The following is a 24,742-nucleotide window of genomic DNA, read 5'->3' as shown; positions in this document are numbered from 1 at the left end:
GGCGGTGCTGACTTCGGTGGCTCCTGCTCCCCACCCGTAGTATCGACACCATCCCCAACCAGCTCTTCATCAACCTAACCGACCTGCTGTACCTGGACCTCAGCGAGAACCGCCTGGAGAGCCTGCCCCCGCAGATGCGCCGCCTGGTGCACCTGCAGACGCTCGTGCTCAATGGGAACCCCCTGCTGCATGCACAGCTCCGGTGGGCGCCCCCTCGGGCCGCACTCCTGCAGAAGCCACCCTGAGGAGTCTGGCCTGGCCCCTTAACTTCCCAGGGCCCCAGCCCTTCTCCACTGGGCCCAGCCATCCCTCCATGCAGGCAGCACCCCTCAGCCTCCAACCTCCTAAGTATCATGTCCACCTCTCAGTCCTGTCTTCCTGCTTACACGCCCTGCAACCACCCTTGGGCTTGTCCCTTCAGCCAGATGTGACCTCACACCTACCCTCAGGGCCCTGTGCTCTTGGTCCTGCCCTGCCAAGCCCCACCCTTGACACCCCCTCGGTGAGCCCTGGTCCTGACCACTCACATCACCCTGGCAGGCAGCTCCCAGCGATGACCGCCCTGCAGACCCTGCACCTGCGGAGCACCCAGCGCACCCAGAGTAACCTCCCCACCAGCCTTGAGGGTCTGAGCAACCTCGCAGGTCAGGCAGCCCCAGGAGCCCCTCTGAGCTGTGGCCCCCTCTGGGCCCTCTTGCTTCCTTATGGGTGAAGGGGGTTGAACCCTGCTCCTCAGACCAATGCCCAGAGGGAAGAAGCTGCAGTTATGTTACAGTGACTTCTGCGATTATGATGATGCCTTAACACTGACTTTATGCCCAGACACCCCTCCCAAGCCCTGTGTGAGGGAGTTTGTCCAAATGGAGAAACTTGGGCGCACAGCAGTCGTCATTTGCCTAAGGCCACGCAGCTTAGAGGTGGCAGAGTTGGGGTTCACACTAGGGCTGGCTGCCCTGGCACCTGCTGTATGGGCCCCAGCTGATGCACCCCACCCTGCACCCCAGATGTGGACCTGTCCTGCAACGACCTGACGCGGGTGCCTGAGTGTCTGTACACCCTCCCCAGCCTGCGCCGGCTCAACCTCAGCAGCAACCAGATCACAGAGCTGTCCCTGTGCATAGACCAGTGGGTGCACGTGGAGACTCTGAACCTGTCCCGAAATCAGCTCACCTCACTGCCCGTGCGTCAGAGACCCTCGGTAGGGGGATGGGAGGGAGGCAGTGAGCCTGGCCCTGACCTCCCACCCCTGCCCATTCCCCGTCCAGTCAGCCATTTGCAAGCTGAGCAAGCTGAAGAAGCTGTATCTGAACTCCAACAAGCTGGACTTTGATGGGCTACCCTCGGGCATTGGCAAGCTCACCAACCTGGAGGAGTTCATGGCTGCCAACAACAACCTGGAGCTGATCCCTGAAAGTCTCTGCAGGTGCTGGGCAGGGCTGGGGCTAGCAGGGGCGCTCCCAGCACAGAGAACCCCAGGATCGTAGTCAGAGCCCACCCTGTGGTCAGTGCAAGGCAGACAAAATGAAGATGGGTTAATTTTTTTTTTTTTTTTTTTTTTTGAGACAGAGTCTCTCTCTGTTGCCCAGGCTGGAATGTAGTGGTGCAATCTCGGCTCACAGCAGCCTCCAAGCCCTGGGTTCAAGCGAATCTCCTGCCTCAGCCTCCTGAGTAGCTGGGATTACAGGCGTGTGCCACCACGCCCAGCTAATTTTTGTATTTTTAGTAGAGATGGGGTTTCACCATGTTGGCCAGGCTGGTCTTGAACGCCTGTCCTCAAATGATCCGCCTGCCTCAGCTTCCCAAAGTGCTGGGATTATAGATTTGAGCCACCGCGCCCGAACCGGTTAATTCACCTTTGTGGATGAAGACCACAGTCCCATGCCAGCCATTCCCAACTTGAGCTCCTGAGAGCACCCTTGGGAGGGCACTGTTAGGGACACGGCCACATGCGGTGGGAACGCAGTGTTGCTTCCCTCCCCTTCTGGAGGTCACAGTGCCCATAACATGGTCTCTTGGCTCAGAGAAGTCCTTCAGGCAGAGAATAGAGACCCTGCCTGGTCCTCTGACCCTACCTGCCTCCCCTGCCCGGGACTAGGGGTTTTCTTGCCCACTTCCCCTTGTCCATCACCTCCCTGAGGCCCTGGCCGGCCCTGTCTTCACAGGTGCCCAAAGCTGAGGAAACTTGTCCTGAACAAGAACCGCCTGGTGACCCTCCCAGAAGCCATCCATTTCCTGATGGAGATCGAGGTCAGGCATGCTGGCTTAGAGGGCTCAAGAGAAATGAGCAAGGGGTGTGCCCTGGAGCAAGGGGGTCCCAGCAGAGGCCTCCTGAGGGGTGTGGCCAGTGCCAGGGTGCCCGTGGGGAGAAGGTGGGCCAGCTCCCTGCATCCAGAGTACACTCCACAGTCTCATTTAAACCCCTAACCAGCCCCAGAGGTGGGTGGGAGGAGAACCCAGGTCCCTGACCTCTCAGCCCTGGTGGCTGCAGACAAGAGCAAGAAACTGGATTGGTGTGTCTGGGAGGTGGGACCCAGGCTCAGTGCCAGCTCTGCTCACCCTACGGGGCAGGTCCTGGATGTGCGGGAGAACCCCAACCTGGTCATGCCGCCCAAGCCCGCAGACCGTGCCGCTGAGTGGTACAACATCGACTTCTCGCTGCAGAACCAGCTGCGGCTGGCAGGTGCCTCCCCTGCTACCGTGGCTGCGGCTGCAGCTGGTGAGTGGGGAAGGATCTGGCCTGGGAGCAGGGGCTCCTCTCCAGGCCTCAGATGACACCATGTAAATGGGGTGGCGTACAGCTTTCTGAACCCTGGTGGGTAGAGTTGGCCCCTGGTGGGTCGCATGCCCAAGGGGGCAGCAGACCCAGTGAAGGTTCAGCTGTTTGCCCCTCCCTTAAGCAGGGAGTGGGCCCAAGGACCCTATGGCTCGCAAGATGCGGCTGCGGAGGCGCAAGGACTCAGCCCAGGATGACCAGGCCAAGCAGGTGCTGAAAGGCATGTCAGATGTTGCCCAGGAGAAGAACAAAAAGCAGGAGGTGAGCCAGGCCAGGGCTGGGACAGGGCAGGGAGCCTTAACTTCTACTGAAGGCTGACCCTGGCCAAGAGGGATGGGGGGCGCTGGGCAGAGAGAACAGCTGTGCAAAGTCCCTGAGGTGTGGGTAGCAAGTAAAGACTAGCCTGAGTGGCTTCACAGAGTCAAGCCATGCTCTATGACTCTGCCCCCAGGAGAGCGCAGATGCCCGGGCCCCCGGCGGGAAGGTGCGGCGCTGGGACCAGGGCCTGGAGAAGCCACGCCTTGACTACTCCGAGTTCTTCACGGAGGACGTGGGCCAGCTGCCCGGCCTGACTATCTGGCAGATCGAGAACTTCGTGCCTGTGCTAGTGGAGGAAGCCTTCCACGGCAAGTTCTACGAGGCTGACTGCTACATCGTGCTCAAGGTGAGGGCCTGGCATGCTGTTAGGGGCCGTGTGGCCCGGTGCCTTCCTCTAAGATGGCTTAGTCCCCAACTCTCGAGTTCTGTTCAGGGAGGCCAGGTGGGAGGTGGGCAGGCTGCTAGAGGTGCTCCAGGCACCTTTGTACTGCCCAGGGGCTGGGAAGCCTGTGCTATTCAGAGTGGCCTCTCTGGGGTTGCCGGAAAGCCAGGATGAAGGCTGATGTGGACGGGGCCTTGGCTTCCAGACCTTTCTGGATGACAGCGGCTCCCTCAACTGGGAGATCTACTACTGGATTGGTGGGGAGGCCACACTCGACAAGAAAGCTTGCTCTGCCATCCACGCTGTCAACTTGCGCAACTACCTGGGTGCCGAGTGCCGCACTGTCCGGGAGGAGATGGGCGATGAGAGCGAGGAGTTCCTACAGGTGCCAGCCCAATAAAATTGGGGGTGGACAGAGTGGGGGACCCAGAGAACTCTGGTGCAGGGGCAGTGGGCCCAAGGAAGGTAGGCAGAACAGGTGGGCAGGTAGGGAGCTGGGATTAAAGGGGGCTGGATCAACGATACTGTGCGGGACCTAAGGCAGATGGCAGGGTGAGGTCTAAGGTAGCCAAAGCCCGGGTCAGTAAAGGAGAGTTCTGGAACATGGGGCAGAATTCAGCCGGGCAAGGGTAAGGGTACAAGGCTGGGCGCGGGAGCTAGACCAGTGGGCTGACACGGGAGCTGAGAGTAGGTTGGAAGGGGTGTTGTTGAGAGCAGTGAGGAGGCAAGGCCAAAACCTGTTATTAGGAGGCAGGGACACACCTGGGTGCCAAGGAGGTGGGGCCAAGGGTGGGACCAGAGTCCAGTCTTGAATAAATTACTGAGCAGTGTTAGCCGCCAGCTGGTTATACCTGGACGTATGTTCGCACGTACACACACATGGAGTTTATGTACAAATACCCCCCGCCTGAGATTTTTTTTACCCATATTCACCCAGGTTTCCACTCTTCCATGAACCCACTTGCTTGTGTACCCTGATACGCATGCATCTAAACCTACTGCTGGCATCTTTACACACGTGGGTGAACGCATCCATATTTTTCATACATCCTAACACCCCAGTGTGTGTATGTTTATAGGCACAGATGTGTATGTTTTTTTTTTTTTTTAGACGGAGTCTTGCTCTGTCCTCAGGCTGGAGTGCAGTGGCGCGATCTCGGCTCACTGCAAGCTCCGCCTCCCGGATTCACACCATTCTCCTGCCTCAGCCTCCCGAGTAGCTGGGACAACAGGCGTCTGCCACCACGTCCAGCTAATTTTTTGCATTTTTAGTAGAGACGGGGTTTCACTATGTTAGCCAGGATGGTCTCGATCTCCTGACCTCGTGATCCGCCCGTCTCAGCCTCTCAAAGTGCTGGGATTACAGGCATGAGCCACCATGCCCAGCTGTGTATGTTTTTTTCTTAGACGCACTCTCACTCTGTTGCCCAGGCCGGAGTGCAGTGGCACAATCTTGGCTCACCGCAACCTCCGCCCCCAGGGTTCAAACGATTCTCTTGCCTCAGCCTCCCAGGTAGCTGGGATTAAAAGCATGTGTCACCATGCCTAGCTAATTTTTGTATTTTTTTAGTAGTGCTGGTCTCGAACTCCTGACCTTAGGTGATCCACCTGCCTTGGCCTCCCAAACTGCTAAGATTACAGGCATGAGCCACTGTGCCCAGCCAGATCTGTTTTTTTTTTTTTTTTTTTAAGACAGAGTTTTGCTCTTGTTGCCCAGGCCCGATCTTGGCTCACTGCAGCCTCCACCTCCCAGGTTCAAGTGGTTCTCCTGCCTTAGCCTTCTGAGTAGCTGGGATTATAGGCATGCGCCACCACGCCTGGCTAATTTATGTATTTTTAGTAGAGACGAAGTTTCTCCACATTGATCAGGCTGGTCTCGAACTCCCAACCTCAGGTGATCCACCCACCTCGGCCTCCTGAAGTGCTGGGATTTGTAGCTCAGTTCACCTGTATGCAACTCTGTACCCCACCCGAGAGGCAGTGGTTGGTGGGGGAGGGAGCAGCTCAGTGATGAAGAACCACACCCTCACACACACAGGTGTTTGACAACGACATCTCCTACATTGAGGGTGGAACAGCCAGTGGCTTCTACACTGTGGAAGACACACACTACGTCACCAGGTGAGGGCATGGGGGCAGTGGGGGCCATGGACCTGGAGTCTGCTGGCAAGGGGTGGAGGGGAGGGTGTTGTGGCTAAGTTAGGCCCTTGGTGCCTACACTGAGCCACTCTTGTCCTGCGCCCAGGATGTATCGTGTGTATGGGAAAAAGAACATCAAGTTGGAACCTGTGCCCCTCAAGGGGGCCTCTCTGGACCCAAGGTGAGCCCCAACAATGTGAGGTGGAGGTGCTTCACCCTCACCCTCCTCCCCACCAGTGGGGGCAGGTGTGGGCCTCTTAGAAGAGGAGGCCCTCTAGCAACCCCTTTAACTCCTGCCCACGAGCTTGGCGGGGGATCCCTGAGGCTTACCTAGAAACCCCATAGTGAGGGATTTTTTTGGTGGGGTCAGGAGTATGGGGTGACCATTGCCCCATGCCCCATCACAGCTCCTTCCTGCCCCTTTCTGTCCAGGTTTGTTTTCCTTCTGGACCGAGGGCTAGACATCTACGTGTGGCGGGGGGCCCAGGCCACACTGAGCAGCGCGACCAAGGCCAGGTACGAGGATGCTGTGGGGTCTTTTGTGCGAAGGAAAGGGGTGTGAGCCTCGCTGATGGCTTTGCGTCCTGTTCTCAGGCTCTTTGCAGAGAAAATTAACAAGAATGAGCGGAAAGGGAAGGCCGAGATCACACTGCTGGTGCAGGGCCAGGAGCTCCCAGAGTTCTGGGAGGCACTGGGTGGGGAGCCCTCTGAGATCAAGAAGCATGTGCCTGATGACTTCTGGCCGCCTCAGCCCAAGCTATACAAGGTGAGCCCTGCTGCTGAGGCCCACCTTGGCCTCCCAAGTTCACCCGCTGACCCGGGGGGGAGGGGGGAATAGGCTACACACCCATGTAGTTGGCTGTGGGCTCCAGCGCGACTTCTCGACTTTGGTGGGGAGAGGGTGCCACCTTATGGACAAGGAACAGTATGAGCAAAGGTCCAGAGGCTGCTTTCCAGAAGTAGCCTGACTGAGTCTTTCCAGGATGGTGGGGCCGGAGGGGAGACAGAAGCACCTAGTGCCAGGGCTGGGAACCTTGGCTCAATTAACCAGATTGTTGTGAACAGGAAAGGGACAAGTTAGAGAATTAGAAATGACATGAAGGGCCTGGAGAGGGCAGGCAGGGAAAACACCATTTAAAAGCCCTTCTGAAAGGATAGCCCTAAAGACTTTGACGGGGAGGGGGAAACGGGAGCAGTCAGTGAGCCACGCTGCAGGGCAGGGCTGGTTCCAGAGCAGAGGGCTGTGTGGGTGAGGTTCCTGTCTCCAGACCCCTTCCCTGCCATGCTCATCCTTCCTGCCAGGTGGGCCTGGGCTTGGGCTACCTGGAGCTGCCGCAGATCAACTACAAGCTCTCCGTGGAACATAAGCAGCGTCCCAAGGTGGAGCTGATGCCAAGAATGCGGCTGGTAAGAGATGCAGGAGGAGGGCGCGGGGCCGGATCCCTCCTTGTTGGCTGGGCTTTGACCTCCAGGCTCTCGGTCCGCAGCTGCAGAGTCTGCTGGACACACGCTGCGTGTACATTCTGGACTGTTGGTCCGACGTGTTCATCTGGCTCGGCCGCAAGTCCCCGCGCCTGGTGCGCGCTGCTGCCCTCAAGCTGGGTCAGGAGCTGTGCGGGATGCTGCACCGGCCACGCCATGCCACGGTCAGCCGCAGCCTCGAGGGCACCGAGGCGCAGGTGCGCTTTCTGCTTCGGAGGCCCCTCTCCAGGATCCTTTGCACCCTGACATGCCCTGCCTCCTGTGGTTCCACTGTCTCCCTACAGAGCTGGGCCCAAACCCACCTCCTCTTTGCTGACTCTGCCCAGACCCCGCCCCATCTGCAAGCTGCCACTCCTATTCCTACCTCCGCGTCCGAGGCCCCGCCTCCCAAGCCCCGCCCTAGATCTCCCTTGGGTCCCGCCTCAAGCCTCGGGCTACTTCCTCCAACCCTAACCTTAACCATGCCGCACCCCTCATGGTTAGTTGATGGCCTCCCTGGCAGGTGTTCAAGGCCAAGTTCAAGAATTGGGACGACGTGTTGACAGTGGACTACACGCGCAACGCGGAGGCCGTGCTGCAGAGCCCGGGTCTCTCGGGGAAGGTGAAACGCGACGCCGAGAAGAAAGACCAGATGAAGGCTGACCTCACTGCGCTCTTCCTGCCGAGGCAGCCGCCCATGTCGGTGGCGGAGGTGGGGGCGGGGCCAGGGGGCGGGCCGAGGGCGGGCCCTATGCGCACAGCGCACTCTGACCTGCCGCGGGGCGGGTCCCTGCCGCCTGCAGGCGGAGCAGCTGATGGAGGAGTGGAACGAAGACCTAGACGGCATGGAGGGTTTCGTGCTGGAGGGCAAGAAGTTTGCACGGCTGCCAGAAGAGGAGTTTGGCCACTTCTATACGCAGGACTGCTACGTCTTCCTCTGCAGGTGCCACCTCAGCACTCCCTTCCCTAGGTCCCTCCCCTAGTGCTGGGGGCTCTAGCCCCTGCTCACAACCCTCCAACCCGGCAGGTACTGGGTGCCCGTGGAGTATGAGGAGGAGGAAAAGAAGGAAGACAAAGAGGAGGAGAAGGCCGAGGGCAAAGAAGGCGAGGAGGCAACAGCTGAGGCAGAGGAGAAGCAGCCAGAGGAGGACTTCCAGTGCATTGTGTACTTCTGGCAGGGCCGGGAAGCCTCCAACATGGGCTGGCTCACCTTCACCTTCAGCCTGCAGAAGAAGTTCGAGAGCCTCTTCCCTGGGAAGCTGGAGGTGTGCCTGGCAGCCCCGCGAGCCCGAGGCCAGGCGGAGGGGTGTGGTGGGGCCCAGACCCAGCGAAGGTTAGGCTCCCAAGGGGAAGGTGGGGGTCCAGGGAGCTGCCCCTAACACTTCCACATCCCCAGGTGGTACGCATGACGCAGCAGCAGGAGAACCCCAAGTTTCTGTCGCATTTCAAGAGGAAGTTCATCATCCACCGGGGCAAGAGGAAGGCGGCCCAGGGCGCCCAGCAGCCCAGCCTCTACCAGATCCGCACCAACGGCAGCGCCCTCTGCACCCGGTGCCTGGCTGGGGGGGACACAGTGGCGAGCAGGGGTCAGGGAGCCAGGCCTGACTCCTTGCTGATGCCCCCATCCCTTCCACAGGTGCATCCAGATCAACACTGACTCCAGCCTTCTCAACTCCGAGTTCTGCTTCATCCTCAAGGTGGGGTTGTGGGTGTGAGCCAGGACTCCGTGGACCAAGGGGTGGGGTGTTTGGGGGCTAAGTCAGCTACAAACACCCTGACCCCCACCCCTGCACACTCCCCAGGTTCCCTTTGAGAGTGAGGACAACCAGGGCATCGTGTATGCCTGGGTGGGCCGGGCATCAGACCCTGACGAAGCCAAGTTGGCAGAAGACATCCTGAACACCATGTTTGACACCTCCTACAGCAAGCAGGTCAGGAGGCAGGCGGGCAGGCAGGCGGGCACACACAGGGGAGCCAGGGCAGGCAGGGGCCCTGGGCTGGACTGGCCTTTCCCACAGGTTATCAACGAAGGCGAGGAGCCTGAGAACTTCTTCTGGGTGGGCATTGGGGCACAGAAGCCCTATGATGACGATGCCGAGTACATGAAGCACACACGGCTCTTCCGGTGAGGCCAGGGCCCTGACCCTCCCCTCGGTCCTGGCACTGCTGCTTATGACCTCTGGCCTCACCTTGACCCTTGATTCCCAGGTGCTCCAACGAGAAGGGCTACTTTGCAGTGACTGAGAAATGCTCCGATTTTTGTCAAGATGACCTGGCAGATGACGACATCATGTTGCTAGACAACGGCCAAGAGGTGCGATGTTGCCACTGGCCCTGCCCTTCTGAGGCACCCGTAGACTTATAAGTGGGAATTTTGGAGCCAGGAGCAAGGGGGTGTTCCCAGGCACCCATGCGACCGTATCTCCTCTGCTGCCCCCACAGGTCTACATGTGGGTGGGGACCCAGACTAGCCAGGTGGAGATCAAGCTGAGCCTAAAGGCCTGCCAGGTAAGCTGGGTGGAGGGAGGGCCGAGGTGGGCCTGTGGGCAGGGCGGGGTCATCACCCAAGGCTCACTGTCCCTTTGCCAGGTGTACATCCAGCACATGCGGTCCAAGGAACACGAGCGGCCGCGCCGGCTGCGCCTGGTCCGCAAGGGCAACGAGCAGCACGCTTTTACCCGCTGCTTCCATGCCTGGAGTGCCTTCCGCAAGACCCTGGCCTAAGACAGGCTGGCACAGCCCCAGGCTTGGTGAGGAAGAGGAAGGAGCCTCGTCCACTGTCTGCTAGCAAAGAATGTACTGAGGTGACAACGCCTGCTCCAGCCACGTCCAGTGCCACAGTCGCCAGTAGCCTCAAGCAGCACCAATGGGGATGACCCTGACAGGTGCCCTCAGGGGTCTGGGAAATCCGACTCCCTCCACAGTGTGAGCACATGTGTGAAACCCCCTCACTTCTCTGCCAGGGATAAAGCAGATGTGGCTGCCCTTTAAGAGATATTAAATGCTTTTATTTTCAATATTAAAAATCAGTATTTTTAATATTAAAATGGCGCTAATTTTAACAAAATAACAGAAAAAACCCCAAGGTACAATCTACAGGAAAACTCATCTTGGGCCTTCCCTACCCCCCCAACACACACACCTGACTAGGCCCCAGCTGTGGATGCCCAGCAGAGCTCCCAGTCACATCCACACTCAGACACACACACACTCACGACAGGCTGGGGACTGGCCCAGGAGCAGGTACCAAAATAGTTTTAGAAACAACTGTCCAGCCCAGGCGCTAGAAAAATACTCTTTGCAAAGTGAGGGGGAAGGACGGTGTGTGGAGTGGGAGGTGGCACAAGGTGCTGGGCCCCACCTGTCCTCTTCCCTAGGCAGTGGGCCCCCAGGGCAGCCAAATGCCTGCAGGAGGGCTCAGTTCTGACCCACGTTCCAGGCCCACACCCTGGGGCTGGTGCTGCTCCAGGGTCCAGGGTCAGGCAGGACAGGACAGCAGGTCCCAGTGGAGCCTACAGGTTAGCAGGCGTGGGTCTATGTTAATGGGCCAGGCAGGTGCCAGGGATCCAGCACTCCAGCTCCGAGCAGGGCAGGTGGAGGTCGGGATAGTTCTGGCCTTCCTGGGAGAGGGAAAGAAGGGATATCAGCAGAAAGTGAGGGAGGGCCAAAGAGGGCAGATGGATTGCCACAGTGGCCGGACCACACAGGTGCTGCCACTGTCTCCTCTGCAGGGCAGGCAGGGCCCTTCAGTAACCGCCTGAGATGGGGTTGCTGAGTCTCCAGGTGGGTATCCAAGCACCAGGCCACATATGCCCCACTGAGGCCAGGGAGGGGCACCAAAGAGCTGGGAGGTGTCCATGTCCTGTGCAGGGTGAGGCTATGGCCCAGGCAGGTGGCTGGGAGCACGAGGCAGCAAATGCACTGGGCAGATCTATGGGCCCCAGATCTAGGTGAGGATCCACACAGACTCGGGCAGGGTAAGTCAGCCACTTGCTGGGCACAACCGATGAGACCTGACCTCATGCACCTCAGTGATCTCATCTATGAAACAGACTGGCCAAACCAGCTCCCAAGCTCCAAACTACTGCCACCTCTAAGTGGTTTAATCTGGTCTTGTCCTAACCACCACCTGCCACATGCAAGGGCTGAGGGGCTGGCCCTGCTTTTCTAATACCCAGCCATGACATTGGTGTCTGGGTGAGCCCCAATTGAGGCACTCCACGGAAGGCAGCCAGGTTTCAGAGTGCCACCATCACAGGGGCCTGCTACGGTCCCAGGTGGAAGAGCAGGGCCAAGTGGTACCCAGGCAGGGGCTGAAGGGGGTGGACGTTGCCAGTGGTGAGGACCAGGGCCCCACCCCTGCAGCACCTCATTTGATCAAGATGGCACAGGCATGGGCCTCGTCTTCTGCCAGGTTCCTCAGGTTCCTCTCCGACTCCTCAGAGGAGCTGCAAGATGGGGATGGTGCTCAGGGGTTGGGGCGGGGAAGCCCCTGGCAGCCCTGGGGAGGAGGCCTAGGGGACAGGGCAGCCCTTCCTGTGGACCTGCCCACCAGCCTCACCCCAGAAAATCCTTCACATCTTCCACTGTGACGTCCCCTGTCGTGTCCAGCGTGGTGTCAGCACTGGTGGCTGAGTCGATGGACATGGGTGAGAGTGCAGCCTCGGGTGGCTCTGGGGTGTCTGCAGGGAGCAAGTGATCAGCCCTTACCAGGACCCTTAGCACCCTCTGCACCTGGGGGCCTGGGGACACAGATCCAAAGGCAGCCAGCCCATGGTGAGGGGTGGCACCAATGAGCACACAACCACCCATCTTCTACAGAAGCCTGCCCGATCCCTGAGCTATGTGAGTCCTGACTCCCTCCCCCAGGGCACTGTGGGGCCAGGGTCTGGACCCCTTTCATGCCCCCCTCACCAGGTCCCTTGCTGTGGGCTGGATCAGGGCTTCCATCAAGGCTCTGTGGGGCCAGGAGGATGCTTGGGGTCCCGTTAGCCTGGCTCAGCTTGGGTGACTCTCGGAGCCTGTAACTGCAGAGATGAGGCCATGATGGGGACCATAGGTGGATGACTCAAGGCTGGCACCCTAGATCCTTGCCCTCCCACACCCACGCCCAGGGAAGGAAATCTCGGGGGTGGGATGAGACCTGGCCCTGGTCACAGGTCCCCCAGGCTAGGGGCTGCCCCTCCACCCACCTGGCCTGGATGGCATCGCGGGGCCACTTAATGTCCAGAGAGCAGAGCGGCTCTGTGATGTTCCGGGCACTTAGGGAGAAGCGTTCAAATTCTGACGGGGATATCAGGTAAAAGCCTGGGTGAACAGAAGAATGAGGAGTGCAGTTAGGAGATGCCACCAACCACAGCTCCTCCGTGGCCTGGGCCAGTGCCCACCCGGAGTGCCCTTCCTGCTCCCAGGCAGTACTGGTCCCGCTCAGCTCGCTCGCCTAAGGAAGGCCTCCTCGGCCTCTGCCCCGTCTCACCCTGGCCATGGCGCGTGAAGACACACGAAGCAATGCCGCTGATGTCCTCCTTCCGGATGCAGGAGTAGTGCACCTGGGGCCGCAGGCCAGGCACCGAGAAGACGTGGACGTCACCCAGGTTGGTGAGGCAGGCCAGGCAGGTCTCAGCATAGTCCTCGCAGGCCACACTGGCAAACGTGGCCAGTGCCACCTTGCGCACACGACAGCCCTCATGGGCCGTCAGTTTGAACTTGGTCTTCGCGCTCACCTTGGGCAGTGTGAACACCTGACAGCAGGTGGCCGGTGAGCACATAGCCTGGCCCTGTCCTCATCCCTAGGGCCTCTCACCCTCATAGCTGCTGACCCACCAGCTCCCACCACGAAGCCCAGCTGCACTGCCACGTGGCCTTCCCTGCCTGTACACCTGACTGCCCCACTAAACTCCAGACTTCACACTACTCCAGAAACCTCCCAGGCCCTCTCTCGATCTGTGACAAAATCAATCACAGAGTGCCAAGATTATGAGACTGGTATCCCCACCAAACCTAGAGTTCTTTCGAGGCAGAGCCCCTGGGGACTGGAATCAGGGGTCTGGGCAGGGTACAGGAGCCTTGTAGGGCACAGTGAGATAGGACTAGATTCCTGCCCTCCCAGGGGAACTGAGCAGGCTGAGGGGGTATCAGGGTTCTTCGGTAGGAGTTCTCTGCTGACTGGGGGTGTTTTCTGGGGTGCAAGGGAATTAGGGTCCCAACAGTGGGGGATACAGGCAGGAAGGGGTTCTAGAGGGTCCAGTGGTGTCCATGAGGTTGAGGCCTGGAGGGGAGTCCCCCCCAGACTACAGTGGCTCACCTTGAACTGCTCCTCAGACGCGATGAGCACAGCGTGACCACCCTGCATGTCAGGTGCCTGCGCCAGGTCCCGTGAGGCCTCGTAGGGCTCGGGCAGTGGGCGGCCACGCCCGTCCAACACGGCAATGGCCACTACAGGCGCCCGGTGCATCAGCTGCACCTCCTTGCCCAGCACGGCTTCCACCGCTTGCTCAGGCCGCTTCTCACCACCCACCGCTGCTGCCGGCACCTCCAGTGCATAGGCGAACACGGAGCCTGAGTTGGTGCCAGCCCACATGGTGGGCCCGTGGTGGGCCCCTGCAGAAAACAAGTGCATGAAGAGGGAGCTCCCTGTGGGCCAGGCATCTCCCCTGTGGTCTCCCCACAGACTGCAGGTCCCGCCCTGCCTCTCTTGTACCCCTGCTTCCTAACTATGACACCCTGGGACTCAGGGCTGGTTCCCTCCTGTCCCATGCCTCCCTGGTGACCTCCAGTCTCAAAGCCTGAGACCCCAGCTCTATGCTGCTGACTGCAGTCAGAGCCCAGGATGCAGCCCTCCTGCAGAGGCCCGAACAGTTGTAGCGCATCTGCACAGGATGCCGATGGGCACCCAAACCAGACCCTGAGCCCTCCAGCCCCATCCCACTGCACCCTCAGCCCCCATCTCAGTAAACGCAGTTCCATCCTAGCATCACTCAGGCCCCAAGCCCCAGAAGACCCCGACTCCTCCCTCCACCCCCGCATCCCCTTGCTAGTCCTGTCGACAGGTGCGCCTTGTCTCAGCCCTGCTTCACCCCCTTCGTCTTCAGTGTGTTCCCTATGTGACAGCCAGAGGAAGCCACCAAGCCTGGGGACACCTAGGACGCCCATCCATCGACCCTGCTCCGCCTGTGTGAACTGAACCTCTGGGGGACAAGCTTTAGTGGAGAATCGGAGCCCAGCCCAGCAGAAGCAAGAGCAGACTCGCCACCTGCTCTCTGATGACCCGATGGATCCTGAGGCAGTTTAAGTGTCTGCACAACGCAAAACATGCCCAACAGGAGCCCCAGCCGGCCATGAACATGAACCTGTCAGCCTTCTCAGGACAGTGGAACAAGTAAAAAACCCCAGGCTGTCCTCTTCTGGGTCTTTGTAGTCAGAAAAAACAAAAAGCCAAGGAACTCCCCACCTCCAGCTGCACCCGCCACATCCAGACAGTGGGAAAATCCACTGCACAAAGACTCTCAACAAATAAATGGCATCAGAAAGCTGGGCTCGTAGACCAAGCAGATGACACTCAGGAATTCACATCGATTCTACAGGACATGATGTGAGCAGTGACTGTCAGTGACATCTGTCAGGAACACGCTGAAGTGCTTCTGTCTGGGTTTTCGTTTAAAATACCCCAGCAAAAAACCAGCAAAGAGTGTGGGGGAGGAGGTGGGCAGACTCCGCAAGGCGCACACGGCTGGTGGCAGGCATGTGAGATATGTGGGACAACTTTCCACCTCTCTATTTTTGTGTATGTTTGAAATTCTCCCATTGTACAAGTTCAAAATCAATCAGTGACTCAATTGACAAACCCAGGACCTTCCCAGGGCTCCCAGGCCACCGAGAATCAAAGCCAGGTCCTCAGCCTCTGGCCAGCAGCAGTACCTCCCTGGGCACACTCCTCGACCCTCACCTGCTCCACTCCAGCCAAGTGGCTGGGCAGCTGCCCACACATATGCCCGCCCCAGGACCTGGGCACTGGCTGGTGCCCCTCACTGTCATCCACCAGGCCTCGACCTCCCTTCTCCTGGCTCAGATCTGAGAGGCCCACCCAGCTCACTCAAAAATCCCTTACCATCCAGCCCCCCAAGGGAGATGGGGGGTGACCCAGCAGTCCCCCTGGGGGAGCTGGATGGTAAGGGTTTTTTTCTGAGAGGGTCTCTCTCTGTTGCCCAGGCTGGAGTGCAGTGGCACGATCTCCGCTCACTGCAACCTCAGCCTCCCACATTCAAGCAATTCTCCTGCCTCAGCCTCCCAAGTAGCTGGGATTACAGGTGCCCACCACCACACCTGGCTAATTTTTGTATTTTTAGTAGAGATGAGGTTTCACCATGTTGGCCAGGCTAGTCTCAAACTCCTGACCTCAGGTGATCCACCCGCCTCGACCTCCCAAAGTGCTGGGATTATAGTCGTGAGCCACTGTGCCCAGCCACATTCAGTAAAACTTTCAAACCTCCGGGAAGGTGCAGTCCCACCACCCATCTCCCACGTGGCCAACTGAGGCCAGCCTCCCCAACCCTTGCCCCTTCTCTGCCCCTGCCTTACCATCTCGAAGGAATGTGTCGGCAAAGTATAGGCAACGCACGACGCCTGATAGGGAGTCATCGGCAGAGCGGGGCTCAATGCGGCGCTGCACGGGCGTCATCTCCACGTCGTGGGGGCAGGCCTGCTCGGCCAGCTGTGCATTGGCTTCCTGCAACTGCCGGGCAGGGGCTCCTGAACACTATCTCCCTAGCACCCCCGCGGCTTGCATCCTGCTTTGCGCCCTGTGTTCTGTTACCATTCCTCCACCACCCAGCGCAGCTCACCCATCCGTCCGGAGGGCCCAGGGGCTGCCGAGGGAGGAGCACTGAGCTAAGCAGGCCCCAGGGGTCCCAGACCAGGGCCAGGCCAAGGCACAGGACACAGGCACAGCTCCCATGCAGCCCACCCCAGCTCACCTTGCTGCTGGCATTAGCAGCCCGCTTCTTGCCCGAGACACGGCTCTTGCGAATGCGCCGGAAAGACTGGCGCAGCGACTTCTTCAGAGACTTCACCCGGGAGAGCGGCCCCTCCATGGCCAGGGAGTCGTTGGGGTGAAGAGTGCACCTGGGGGAAGACAGGGTCCAGTTGTGCTACAGAGCAGCCTCCTGGAGCAGCCACCACACTCCTGCTGGCCTGTGGAGGCACCCAGGTCAGGGAGTCACAGCCCCTCTGGTGCAGTCCTGTGGACCTAGCTGCTGCTGGTGCTGAGAATGTCCTTCTTGGAGCTGCCAGGTTATTTCTTATGGGGCAATGGAGGTTAGTGGGGCCTTTGCCACACCAAACACGAGAGGTGGAAACAGAAGCCCAGACCCCATCTCGCTGGGGGCTCCAGCTGCCCAGCCGCCCCCACCCCACACACCTGGCCAGCACAGGGCTCTTGCGCTGGTAGTCGAAGAGGCCAAAGCCATGACTGGTGCCAAAGGCCACGAGGCTCCACTCGGTGTGGAGTGTGACAGCGGTGACAGCAGCTGGCGGCAAGCACTGCACCAGGACACGGGGCTGGAAGCCAGCAGGCCAGGGCAGCGGTCCCGTGCGTGGGCTCAGCCGCTCGTGGCCCTTCCACGTGAAGCCCTCGCGATCCTGGAGGAGGTCTATGATGGCCACGCTGACCGCCTGCTCCACCGGCACATCACTAAGCTCCAGTACCAGCACCTGAGCCCACAGCCAGGCAGGGTGAGCATCAGCACAGGGGAGGGGCCGCCCTGGGCCCCACTCAGCCTGTAGCCTCTGAAGCAGCCCCAGACACCACCAAGGTGGTTCTAGGACTGTCTTCAGTTCATCAGCTAAATAAGCAGTCACTGAATGCCTACTGTATACCAAGGCCCTCGCTGAGCACAAAGAACACAGTGGTGACCAAGACACACTAGTCCCTGCCCTCTAAGGGCAAATGTTCACCCTTACCCTGAGCCTTTATCTCCCATTTAGCAATAAGGACACATTGAGCCCCTCCTGTATGTAGTGTGAGTGCCGGAGCACAGCACTGACATGAGTTCCCGCCCCTCCTCAACACTGTGGTTCCCCCAGCGACAGGCGCACTTCCCATCTGTCCTCACCCCAGCCAGGCCCACCCAGAGCCCTATTCCCACCTTGGCTTTTGCCTGTGCCAGTCCATCTCCCTCTCCACCAGACCCTTCAGTTCGACCCATCGCTTCCAGAAAGCCCTCCCTGACATCTCCAACCCAGGGGACACCCAGCCCTACCTGGCCTGCAGTGCCAGCCACCACCATCTGGGCTGTATACTTGCAGAGAGCAACCTTCTGCACGCCAAGCCGGGGATCGTCACTGTAGGGATCGAAGCAGCCCACCTAGAGGGATGGGAAGGAATAATGAGTCCAGGCAGAGTTGGGACCAGCTCATCAGGGCCAGGGGAGGGGCCCACCTTGCGGAAGGGTGGCCAGTCGTCCTCGGCAGCCTGGGCCAGGCTGTCAGCGTGCTCACAGTCCGTCTGGAAGAGGCCAGCTGTGCTCAGCTTATAGAGCGGCCGCAGCGCCACACCCGAGGCATCCCAGAACCTCACGGTGCCATCCTCATGGCTACAGGGAAGGAAGATGTCAGGGCTACCCCTGGGTTCCTGGGAGGCCTGCACACCCCTCCATTCACTCATCTGATGACCACTCACTAAGCACCTACTGCACGTGCCAAACACTGACCGGAATCTTATTGTTACAAAAAACAATAGGCACCTACTGTATACAGCACAGGCGCACCGTGCACCTGCTATATGCCAGGCCACATGCACCACGGCCCTTTAAACCACAGGGTGGAAATGACCACCCTGATTAACAGGTGGCCAAGGGGGACATGTAGAGAACAGAGGACTATGGGGGTTCTGCCTGCACTGCAGCAGCCATCAAAGGTGATCAAGAGCAAGGCAGTCACAGAACAGAGCGTGGGGCATCACGGGGGAGGAGCTGCCTGGGGCCCGAGGCAATCACGTAGGTGGAGGAGCAGGAAGACTGCAGAGGCCGGAAGGAAGCAGATCTACGGCGCAGCCTTGGGACACAGCTGCAGAGCCCAAGCAGGGCCCCGGGCAGTGGTGAAAGCCCAGAGGCAGGGTGTGAGACGTGTGTGACTGTGGGGTGGTTGTGAGAGGTGTGTGACTGGGGGCGGGTGTGAGGTGTGTGACTGGGGGCGGGTGTGAGAGGTGTGTGACTGTGGGGTGGTTGTGAGAGGTGTGTGACTGGGGGGCGGGTGAGAGGTGTGTGACTGGGGGCGGGTGTGAGGTGTGTGACTGGGGGCGGGTGTGAGAGGTGTGTGACTGTGGGGTGGTTAAGACTCACTCCGGCAGCCCTGAAAGCCACAGCAAGCTCTTCAGCAGGGAAGGGCACACCGGAGTCAGAGGCCTGAGGGTCCCAGCACAGGCGGGAGTGGGGGCAGGGCAGGAAGTTAAGGCCTGAGTCACCGGGCACGTCAGCGCCCGCCAGGCCCAGGCTGGGCTCTCTGGCACCTTCCCTGGGCAGCTCAGCGTGGGCCAGCCCAGATTTTCCAGTCCCAGGGCAGGCAGGCTGGGCGGGTGGAGCCCTGGGGTTTGGTAGAGCTCAGTTCCAGGCCAAAAGGCAGATCAGGGCAGCACCTTGAACCAAGGTCCAGAGAGGTTTCATTCTAATCCACCTTGGGCGAGGCCAGGGGCCAGGCCTGAGTCTCCTGGTACCTCTGCACCCACCAGGCCCAGGATGAGTTCTCCCCCAACAGCAAGGAGCCCACTCACCCACATAAGCACGCACACCTACCCGGTCAGCAGCAACCCTCGCTGCGATGGCTCCTGGGCCAGGTTTCGGCCCCCAGTGATGGGCCAGCTCTGGGAGGGGGTGGCAGAGATGTGTGCACAAGGTTAGAACAAACATCTTCTCCCTTTCACCCCGAGCATGGCACATTCTGACCTCCAGGCTTAGAAGTGAAACATTCTCGCCCTCCTCAAGACTCCACCCTGTAAGACCCCCCTGATCCCCGCACACACCAAGGCACTGGAGACAGGCTGGGGGCTCTGCTGCTCGCCAGCGCTCACAATGCGGGCCCACAGCTTGGCGGGCACATTGGCCACGTGGGCCGAGCAAGTGATTGCAGATGAGTGCAGTGGGGCCAGGTATGGGGCAGGCACAGCTGGCCAGCCAGGAGTCTGCAGGTCCAGCACCACCAGCTCCTCTTCCAGCAGCACAGCCAGGGCCTGGGGGTCATCAAATTCTGTTGGACAGAGCGGGTATGGGGTGAGCACAATCATAGGTGGCAGAGGGCGCCAGGTGAGGCTGGGAAAGGGCAGGGTACGGCAGGGCACACACCATCCTCAGGCCGCGTGCTGTGCACTGTGAAGAAGTCGATGATGCGGGAGGTGAAGTCCAGCGTCACCAATGTCTCGGCTCGAAGCACACTTACACAGTGGCGGTCACCATAGCTGGCACGGGGCATGCCACCGCTGAAGATGATAAAGTGGCCCCTGTGTGCATAGAGAGTTGTGTGAGCCATGAACCACTTGGGTCCCGAGCACATACTGTACAACCCAGGAAGAGCCCACCCTTCCAGCCCCCTAGCCAGACCCGGCTCACGTCGGACACCCGCTCCCCTGACCTACCCAGACTCACAGGTCCGCCACAGAATCTTGTTAATGGCCTTGCAGGGAAAGGGGCCTGAGGGGTGGGACAGCGTCAGACCAGACTCGCTGGTGGTTCTTAGCAATTCTGCCATTCCTGCTCTGCCCTCCACTGCTCTCTACCTTGCAGCTGCCTCCTGCCTCCCCGGGAAGTCGGCGGGAGGCACACTGCCACCAGACCACCCCCTCGGGGGAGTCACTCCTCAGCCAGTTTGGCTTGGCTCAGTGGTGCCCCCTCCCATCACCACCCTCTGGCTAAGGCCTCCCCAGCACTCACCGTAAGGTGTGGTGGCTACCGTGGGCTGCAGCGTTGGGGAGCTGCCGGCATCCACAGACCAGACAGCGTAGCTGCCATCACTGTGTGAGCTGACCACAGTGCTGCTATCACGCCCCCAGCACAGGCTCTCCAGCTGCTGTGGGCAGGCAGGGGCAGGCAGGCAGGCATGAGCCATGGTGGGCACGCACAAGGGGCCCAGGCTGAGGGGACACAGGCCTCACCCACATACCTGGTTCCCCAGGAAGACGTGGTCCACACACTGCGAGGCCTGGTTCCAGATGACCAGCAGGCCCCGGCTGTAGCCAATGAGAATCTTCGTGGGGTCCCGCAGGTGTCCCTGGAGTGACTCCACGGGGCCCAGCGCCTTCCCACAGCGGTAGTCATCTGGCACACTGTGGAGAAAGGCAGGTGAGCCAGTAGAACCTCCTGGGCACACAGTGTGTGCTGGGAAGCCCACCAGCCTCTCACCTGCGCAGAACCTCGCCTGGGGCAAGCGTCTGCCCCTCGAGCAGGGTCAGGGTAGTAACATCCAGGAAGAAGACACTGCTGCCCTCAGTGCCCAGAGCTGCTATGTCGCCGGCAGCCACCAGCAGGACCACTGTGACTCGGATAAGGCTGAGCGGAGCACTGCAGGGAAAAAGGGAAAGGGAGTAAGGGTGCAAGCCCATCCACCTGCTGAGGTGGGGTGTGAGGAGCTGGGCCACTGCTGATAACTCATTACTGACCCCACAGCACTCACTAGGGCCTACTTACAGAGCCACCCCAGGAAGACATTGCATCATAATCAGCCCGCTCAATTATTCATAAGGATGTCAGCAGGGAGACAGATAAAAATAGGTTCCCCAGGTCTTGCAGACTGGGCTCCCAGCTCCTCCCACCCACCAGGAGAGGACAGCAGGAACCACAGCATTGCCCAAGCCAGGACCAGATCTCCCCGCTGAGTCCCTCCTAGGATTCCGGCTGCCAGCCCTCAGACATCTCCTGACTTCACAAGAGGGCCCCAGATACCCTCATCTGCAGAAGCTGGGAGGCACCAGGAATCCAACCCTGGGTTAGGACTCCCCTTTTCCAGCTATTTCAGGCAGGGGTGGGGGGAGAGACTCCTCATACTCTCACCCAGCTTGGGCATGCTGCCAGAACCTTACCAAGTACAGCCCGTGGGACCCTCCTTGCCCTCAACCCTGCCCTTTCACCTGTGCACAGAAAGGCCTGTCGCCCACCCACAACTGAAGTGGCCAGGGAACCCTCGCTGTTACTAACTGGCTTAGGCCCTGCCCCAAACCCCTAGACACCCCCATCATTGCAGTAAGCATAGTGCCAGGCCTCAGGTCCTAGGAGTTTGGCATATAATGCATGTACCTCCTGCTGCTCACAATGTTAATTACCTGCTCATGTTGGACTCAACCCAAACCTCCCATTTAACCTGAAAAGTTCACAGAGTATACCTCAGTAAAGCAGGGTCCAATAGCCGCAGCCTGGGACCCAGGCCCAGCTCAAAGCATCCTGCCCTGAACCACAGCCCCCACTGACAGCTGCCTGTCTCCATGCTGCCTTTGCACAGCAGGTTCCCACAGACTCCCCCAGATCCTCCCTGCCCAGTGGCTGGCCCCAGCCAAGTTCTCTAGTACCTGGCACCATCAAAGCCGGGCCGGCTGGGCAGCTGGAAGCTGAGTGCCTCTTCCAGGTGGGCACAGCCATTATGGTGGACAATCTCCCAGAGATGCAGGCTGCTGTCATCAAGCAGGGTCAGGAGGCGGCCCTGGTGTGTGAGCAGAGGTGAAAACTAGTCTGGCCTAGGGGGGTGAGTAGATATGGGGGTCACAGGGAGATGGCCAGTGGGAAGCAGAGGCTCACCTGGCCGGGCAAGAAGTGCATCTGTGTGACGGTGGCTGCATCCCGGTGCAGGCCTGTGAACTCCACGCCAGGTGCACCATAGCTGAGGGTGGCAGGTCAAGGTGGAAACAGGCATGGACCAGCAAACCACGGCGAGGGAGACACCCAAGGCTCCTCCTTAACCCGGACTATTCCAGTGGACCCCGGCATGGGCCTGCCCATCCAGGAGGCCTCCCTGAAGAACGGAGGCCCCCCTCCCTAAAGCTCCCACCCTTCACCCCTACAGTATCCCCAAGATCAGTGTGCAGGCTCCACTCACTCCTGCAAGTCAGGTGCTGCTATAGGACCTTCACTTCCTGTAAACTGGGCCAGTGACGCCCACCTTACAGGGCTGTTGCAGATCCAGTGAGAATAAACACACCCAGCAGGCTTGGCCTCAGCCTGGTGAGAGGCTGGGGCTCCGCTCCACTTCAGCCCCACGTTTCTATGGGCTCTGGGAGCTGCGCCTTGCCAGATGGGATCAGGCAGGCCAGAGGTGCAAGGCCTGGACAAGAAAGCCAGGGAGCAAGAGAGTCCAGACTGCCTTTTCCCATAGCTTCAGGCCAAACTTCAGCCATGGGTAAGAAAACCCACCTCCACCGGGTGCAGTGGTTCACTCCTGTAATCCCAGCACTTTGGGAGGCCGAGGTGGGTGGATCACAAGGTCAGGAGTTGAGGACCAGCCTGGCCAAGATGGTGAAACCTCGTCTCTATTAAAAATGCAAAAATTAGCCGGGCATGCTGGCAGGTGCCTGCAATCCCAGCTATTTGGGAGGCTGAGGCAGAGAATTGCTTGACCCCAGGAGGCAAAGGCTGCAGTGAGCCGAAATTGTGCCACTGCACTCCAGCCTGAGCGACAAAGAGTGAGATTCTGTCTCAGAAACACAACAACAAAAAAGAAAACCCACCTCCCTCCAAGGCGGGCAGCCAACAACTGCCACCTTGAGGGAGGAGAGACCCCAGCCTGCCCATTTAACAGATGAGCACACAGAGACTCGGAGGGGGTGGGTGACCTGCTTGAAGTGCCCAGTGTCAGTGCCTCAGTCCCGGCAACTCCAGGGCTGATGGTGGACAGCAGGGCCTGAAAGGGCCCCAGGACAGAGGGTGCAGGGAGGAGTCAGCAACGTTGCCCCGGTGACAACACAGGAGCCGTTGCCTGGAGCTTGAGCTGGGATTCCCTACAGGAGCCCCGCGAGAAACTCTGAAGAAGGGACAAAAGAGGGGACAGGAGCAGCTGGGCGGGAACCAGGGTCGTCAAGGAGATGGGGCCGGTCTGGCAGGGGGAGGGGCAGCTTCTAGTGACCAGGGCTGGCCCTCTCCAGCCTCAGTTTCCCAACCCGAGGGGCTCCAGGCAGTGGTGGTCAGGGGAAGAAGGGAAGAGGACCCCGGGCTCCAGCCTCCTTTCTGAGGGTCAGTCTCCTCATCTGCACTTCAGGTTCTTTTTGAGCCTGAGGACAAGAGCACAGGAGACTCCAACACAAGAGGGACACCTGAAGGCTGCAGGGATACATGTGCGGATGGCAGCGCAGCACCCACAGGAGTGGGAGCAGCAGGCCAGGCAGTGGGGCATGTCAGGCCCAGAGTACTGCCCTAGTCACCCACAGGTGCTGCTGGGGCCATGGGAGAGAAGGGGACATCTCAGCCCATCCACACTCCCCAGAGTAGGCAAAGAGCTCACAAACCACAGGCTCAGACTCCTACCCCTGCCTGGCCAGTGCCCCCAGACCTGGGGTGAGGAGACCCCCATCCCACACCCTCCCCTTTCCCAGCATTGACACATTTTCTGGGAACTGATGTCCGAAACCAGGATACTGAAACTCAGAGGGCCACACAGGAGGGGTAGGGGTCAGCACCCCTCACCAAGTCGCCATCAGCCAGACCCTGGCACCTCGGCTTCCCCAAGAGCAGTTGGGGTGGGACTCTCCAGGGCCAGCAAGGAGACACTGAGCTGCTGGCCTGCCCCCCACCCCCACCCCGGGCCTGCAGGGAAAATGCCCGCTTTGTGTGGCTCACACAGCCCATTGTGCAGCAGCCAGGATCCAGGTGGGGGCCGTGCTGCACTCACCATGCCGAGCCTGGCACTGCCCCCAGCCCCCTTGGCTGAACACATGTGTCTTCACATTCACACGTGTGTGCATTGGCTCACCAGGGCCCCACCTGCCACCCTGGCAGGAGGGTGGCCCCACCTGCCACCCTCCACTGGTATCACGGCCCAGCCCCCCTCCCTGGCCTCCCCAGAGTTGCTGGGACGATGGCAGGGTCGCCTAGGTAACTGGCTGGCTGACATGTAGCAAGGGACAGCTGTGCTACTGCAAATTGACCACCCGTCTCTCAGCAAAAGGACCCCATCATCTCTGCACAGTCGTCTCAGGTACAGAAGCCACGCCAACCTCCACCAAGATCCCAGCACTTACTGTAGCGCCCACAGAAGCCCCCACTACTGCCCAGCAGAGCACCTCTGTTCTACTCTCGAGCTGGACGCTGCCAAGACCAGGACCCCAGAACACAGGAACTACAGGCAGGTGGTCCTGAACAGACCTGAACACCTAGCCTGCAAAGGATACATCTTGACAGCCCCAGACCTGGTGCCAATGGCCATGATGCGAAGTTCAGGGTCGAAGGCCAGGGCGCTGGGCTGATTGGGAAAGCCATGCTCCACCGTCTGTGAGGAGGGGAGGGCTGCTGGGGGTCAGCACTCCCAGGCACCTCTGCCGTGGCCCACCCTGAGGCCCACCCCATGGCAGCCTCCAGGGTCTGCAGCTGACACACTGCGGGTAGGAGGCAGGTCTACTTGCTCTGTGCCTCAGTACCCTCAACTGTGAAATGGGTTACCATGCCTCCAGCTGGTGGGGAGGTGGCTAAACCCCCGGGCTCCGCCAT

The 24,742-nt window shown here is 59.9% G+C and overlaps 2 protein-coding genes across 5 annotated transcripts in view; one reads left to right on the top strand and one right to left on the bottom strand.

The window, feature by feature from the left end:
* The window catches only part of FLII (FLII actin remodeling protein), a 14,276-nt gene extending 4,156 nt beyond the window's left edge, over positions 1-10,120 (top strand). The window contains exons 6-30 of one of the 4 annotated variants that reach the window (XM_023191734.2): positions 41-202; positions 541-644; positions 1,005-1,180; positions 1,266-1,423; positions 2,163-2,247; positions 2,569-2,716; positions 2,898-3,034; positions 3,225-3,437; positions 3,679-3,858; positions 5,512-5,594; positions 5,719-5,793; positions 6,045-6,128; positions 6,207-6,378; positions 6,915-7,019; positions 7,100-7,291; positions 7,597-7,785; positions 7,877-8,016; positions 8,101-8,338; positions 8,470-8,624; positions 8,710-8,770; positions 8,876-9,004; positions 9,092-9,198; positions 9,282-9,387; positions 9,516-9,581; positions 9,663-10,120. In XM_023191734.2, the coding sequence (XP_023047502.1) occupies positions 41-202; positions 541-644; positions 1,005-1,180; positions 1,266-1,423; positions 2,163-2,247; positions 2,569-2,716; positions 2,898-3,034; positions 3,225-3,437; positions 3,679-3,858; positions 5,512-5,594; positions 5,719-5,793; positions 6,045-6,128; positions 6,207-6,378; positions 6,915-7,019; positions 7,100-7,291; positions 7,597-7,785; positions 7,877-8,016; positions 8,101-8,338; positions 8,470-8,624; positions 8,710-8,770; positions 8,876-9,004; positions 9,092-9,198; positions 9,282-9,387; positions 9,516-9,581; positions 9,663-9,797 (3,400 nt within the window). In that variant the 3' untranslated portion in view covers positions 9,798-10,120. Of the gene's footprint in view, positions 1-40; positions 203-540; positions 645-1,004; positions 1,181-1,265; positions 1,424-2,162; positions 2,248-2,568; positions 2,717-2,897; positions 3,035-3,224; positions 3,438-3,678; positions 3,859-5,511; positions 5,595-5,718; positions 5,794-6,044; positions 6,129-6,206; positions 6,379-6,914; positions 7,020-7,099; positions 7,292-7,596; positions 7,786-7,876; positions 8,017-8,100; positions 8,339-8,469; positions 8,625-8,709; positions 8,771-8,875; positions 9,005-9,091; positions 9,199-9,281; positions 9,388-9,515 lie in introns of all 4 variants that reach the window. The other 3 variants (XM_023191735.1, XM_023191733.1, XM_023191731.1) reach the window with 3 other exon arrangements.
* Positions 10,060-24,742, bottom strand: LLGL1 (LLGL scribble cell polarity complex component 1). The gene is made up of 23 exons (XM_031934340.1): positions 24,673-24,742; positions 24,427-24,544; positions 21,845-21,926; positions 21,619-21,749; positions 20,459-20,617; positions 20,220-20,382; positions 19,991-20,126; positions 19,696-19,750; positions 19,406-19,560; positions 19,087-19,310; positions 18,860-18,927; positions 17,509-17,662; positions 17,330-17,434; positions 16,489-16,781; positions 16,046-16,193; positions 15,651-15,804; positions 13,378-13,673; positions 12,550-12,814; positions 12,266-12,380; positions 11,988-12,100; positions 11,635-11,755; positions 11,442-11,521; positions 10,060-10,693 (listed from the first exon to the last, which is right to left on the bottom strand). The coding sequence occupies exons 1-22, from the start codon at positions 24,740-24,742 to the stop codon at positions 11,443-11,445; spliced, it is 3,204 nt and encodes a 1,067-aa protein (XP_031790200.1). The 3' UTR covers positions 10,060-10,693; position 11,442.

Source organism: Piliocolobus tephrosceles, chromosome 16 (assembly GCF_002776525.5).
Source record: "Piliocolobus tephrosceles isolate RC106 chromosome 16, ASM277652v3, whole genome shotgun sequence".
NCBI classification, from domain to species: Eukaryota; Metazoa; Chordata; class Mammalia; order Primates; family Cercopithecidae; genus Piliocolobus; species Piliocolobus tephrosceles.
This window is presented reverse-complemented; position numbering and strand designations above follow the sequence as displayed.

Excerpts from the sequence above, each read along its gene's own strand:
- LLGL1 (XM_031934340.1), bottom strand. The coding sequence starts at position 24,742 with ATGGCGGAGCCCGGGGGTTTAGCCACCTCCCCACCAGCTGGAGGCATG. Across the intron at positions 20,383-20,458 it reads CCAGGCGAGGTTCTGCGCAG|TGTGCCAGATGACTACCGCT; the intron begins GTGAGAGGCTGG and ends CTTTCTCCACAG. Across the intron at positions 12,381-12,549 it reads CTTCACGCGCCATGGCCAGG|GCTTTTACCTGATATCCCCG; the intron begins GTGAGACGGGGC and ends CTGTTCACCCAG.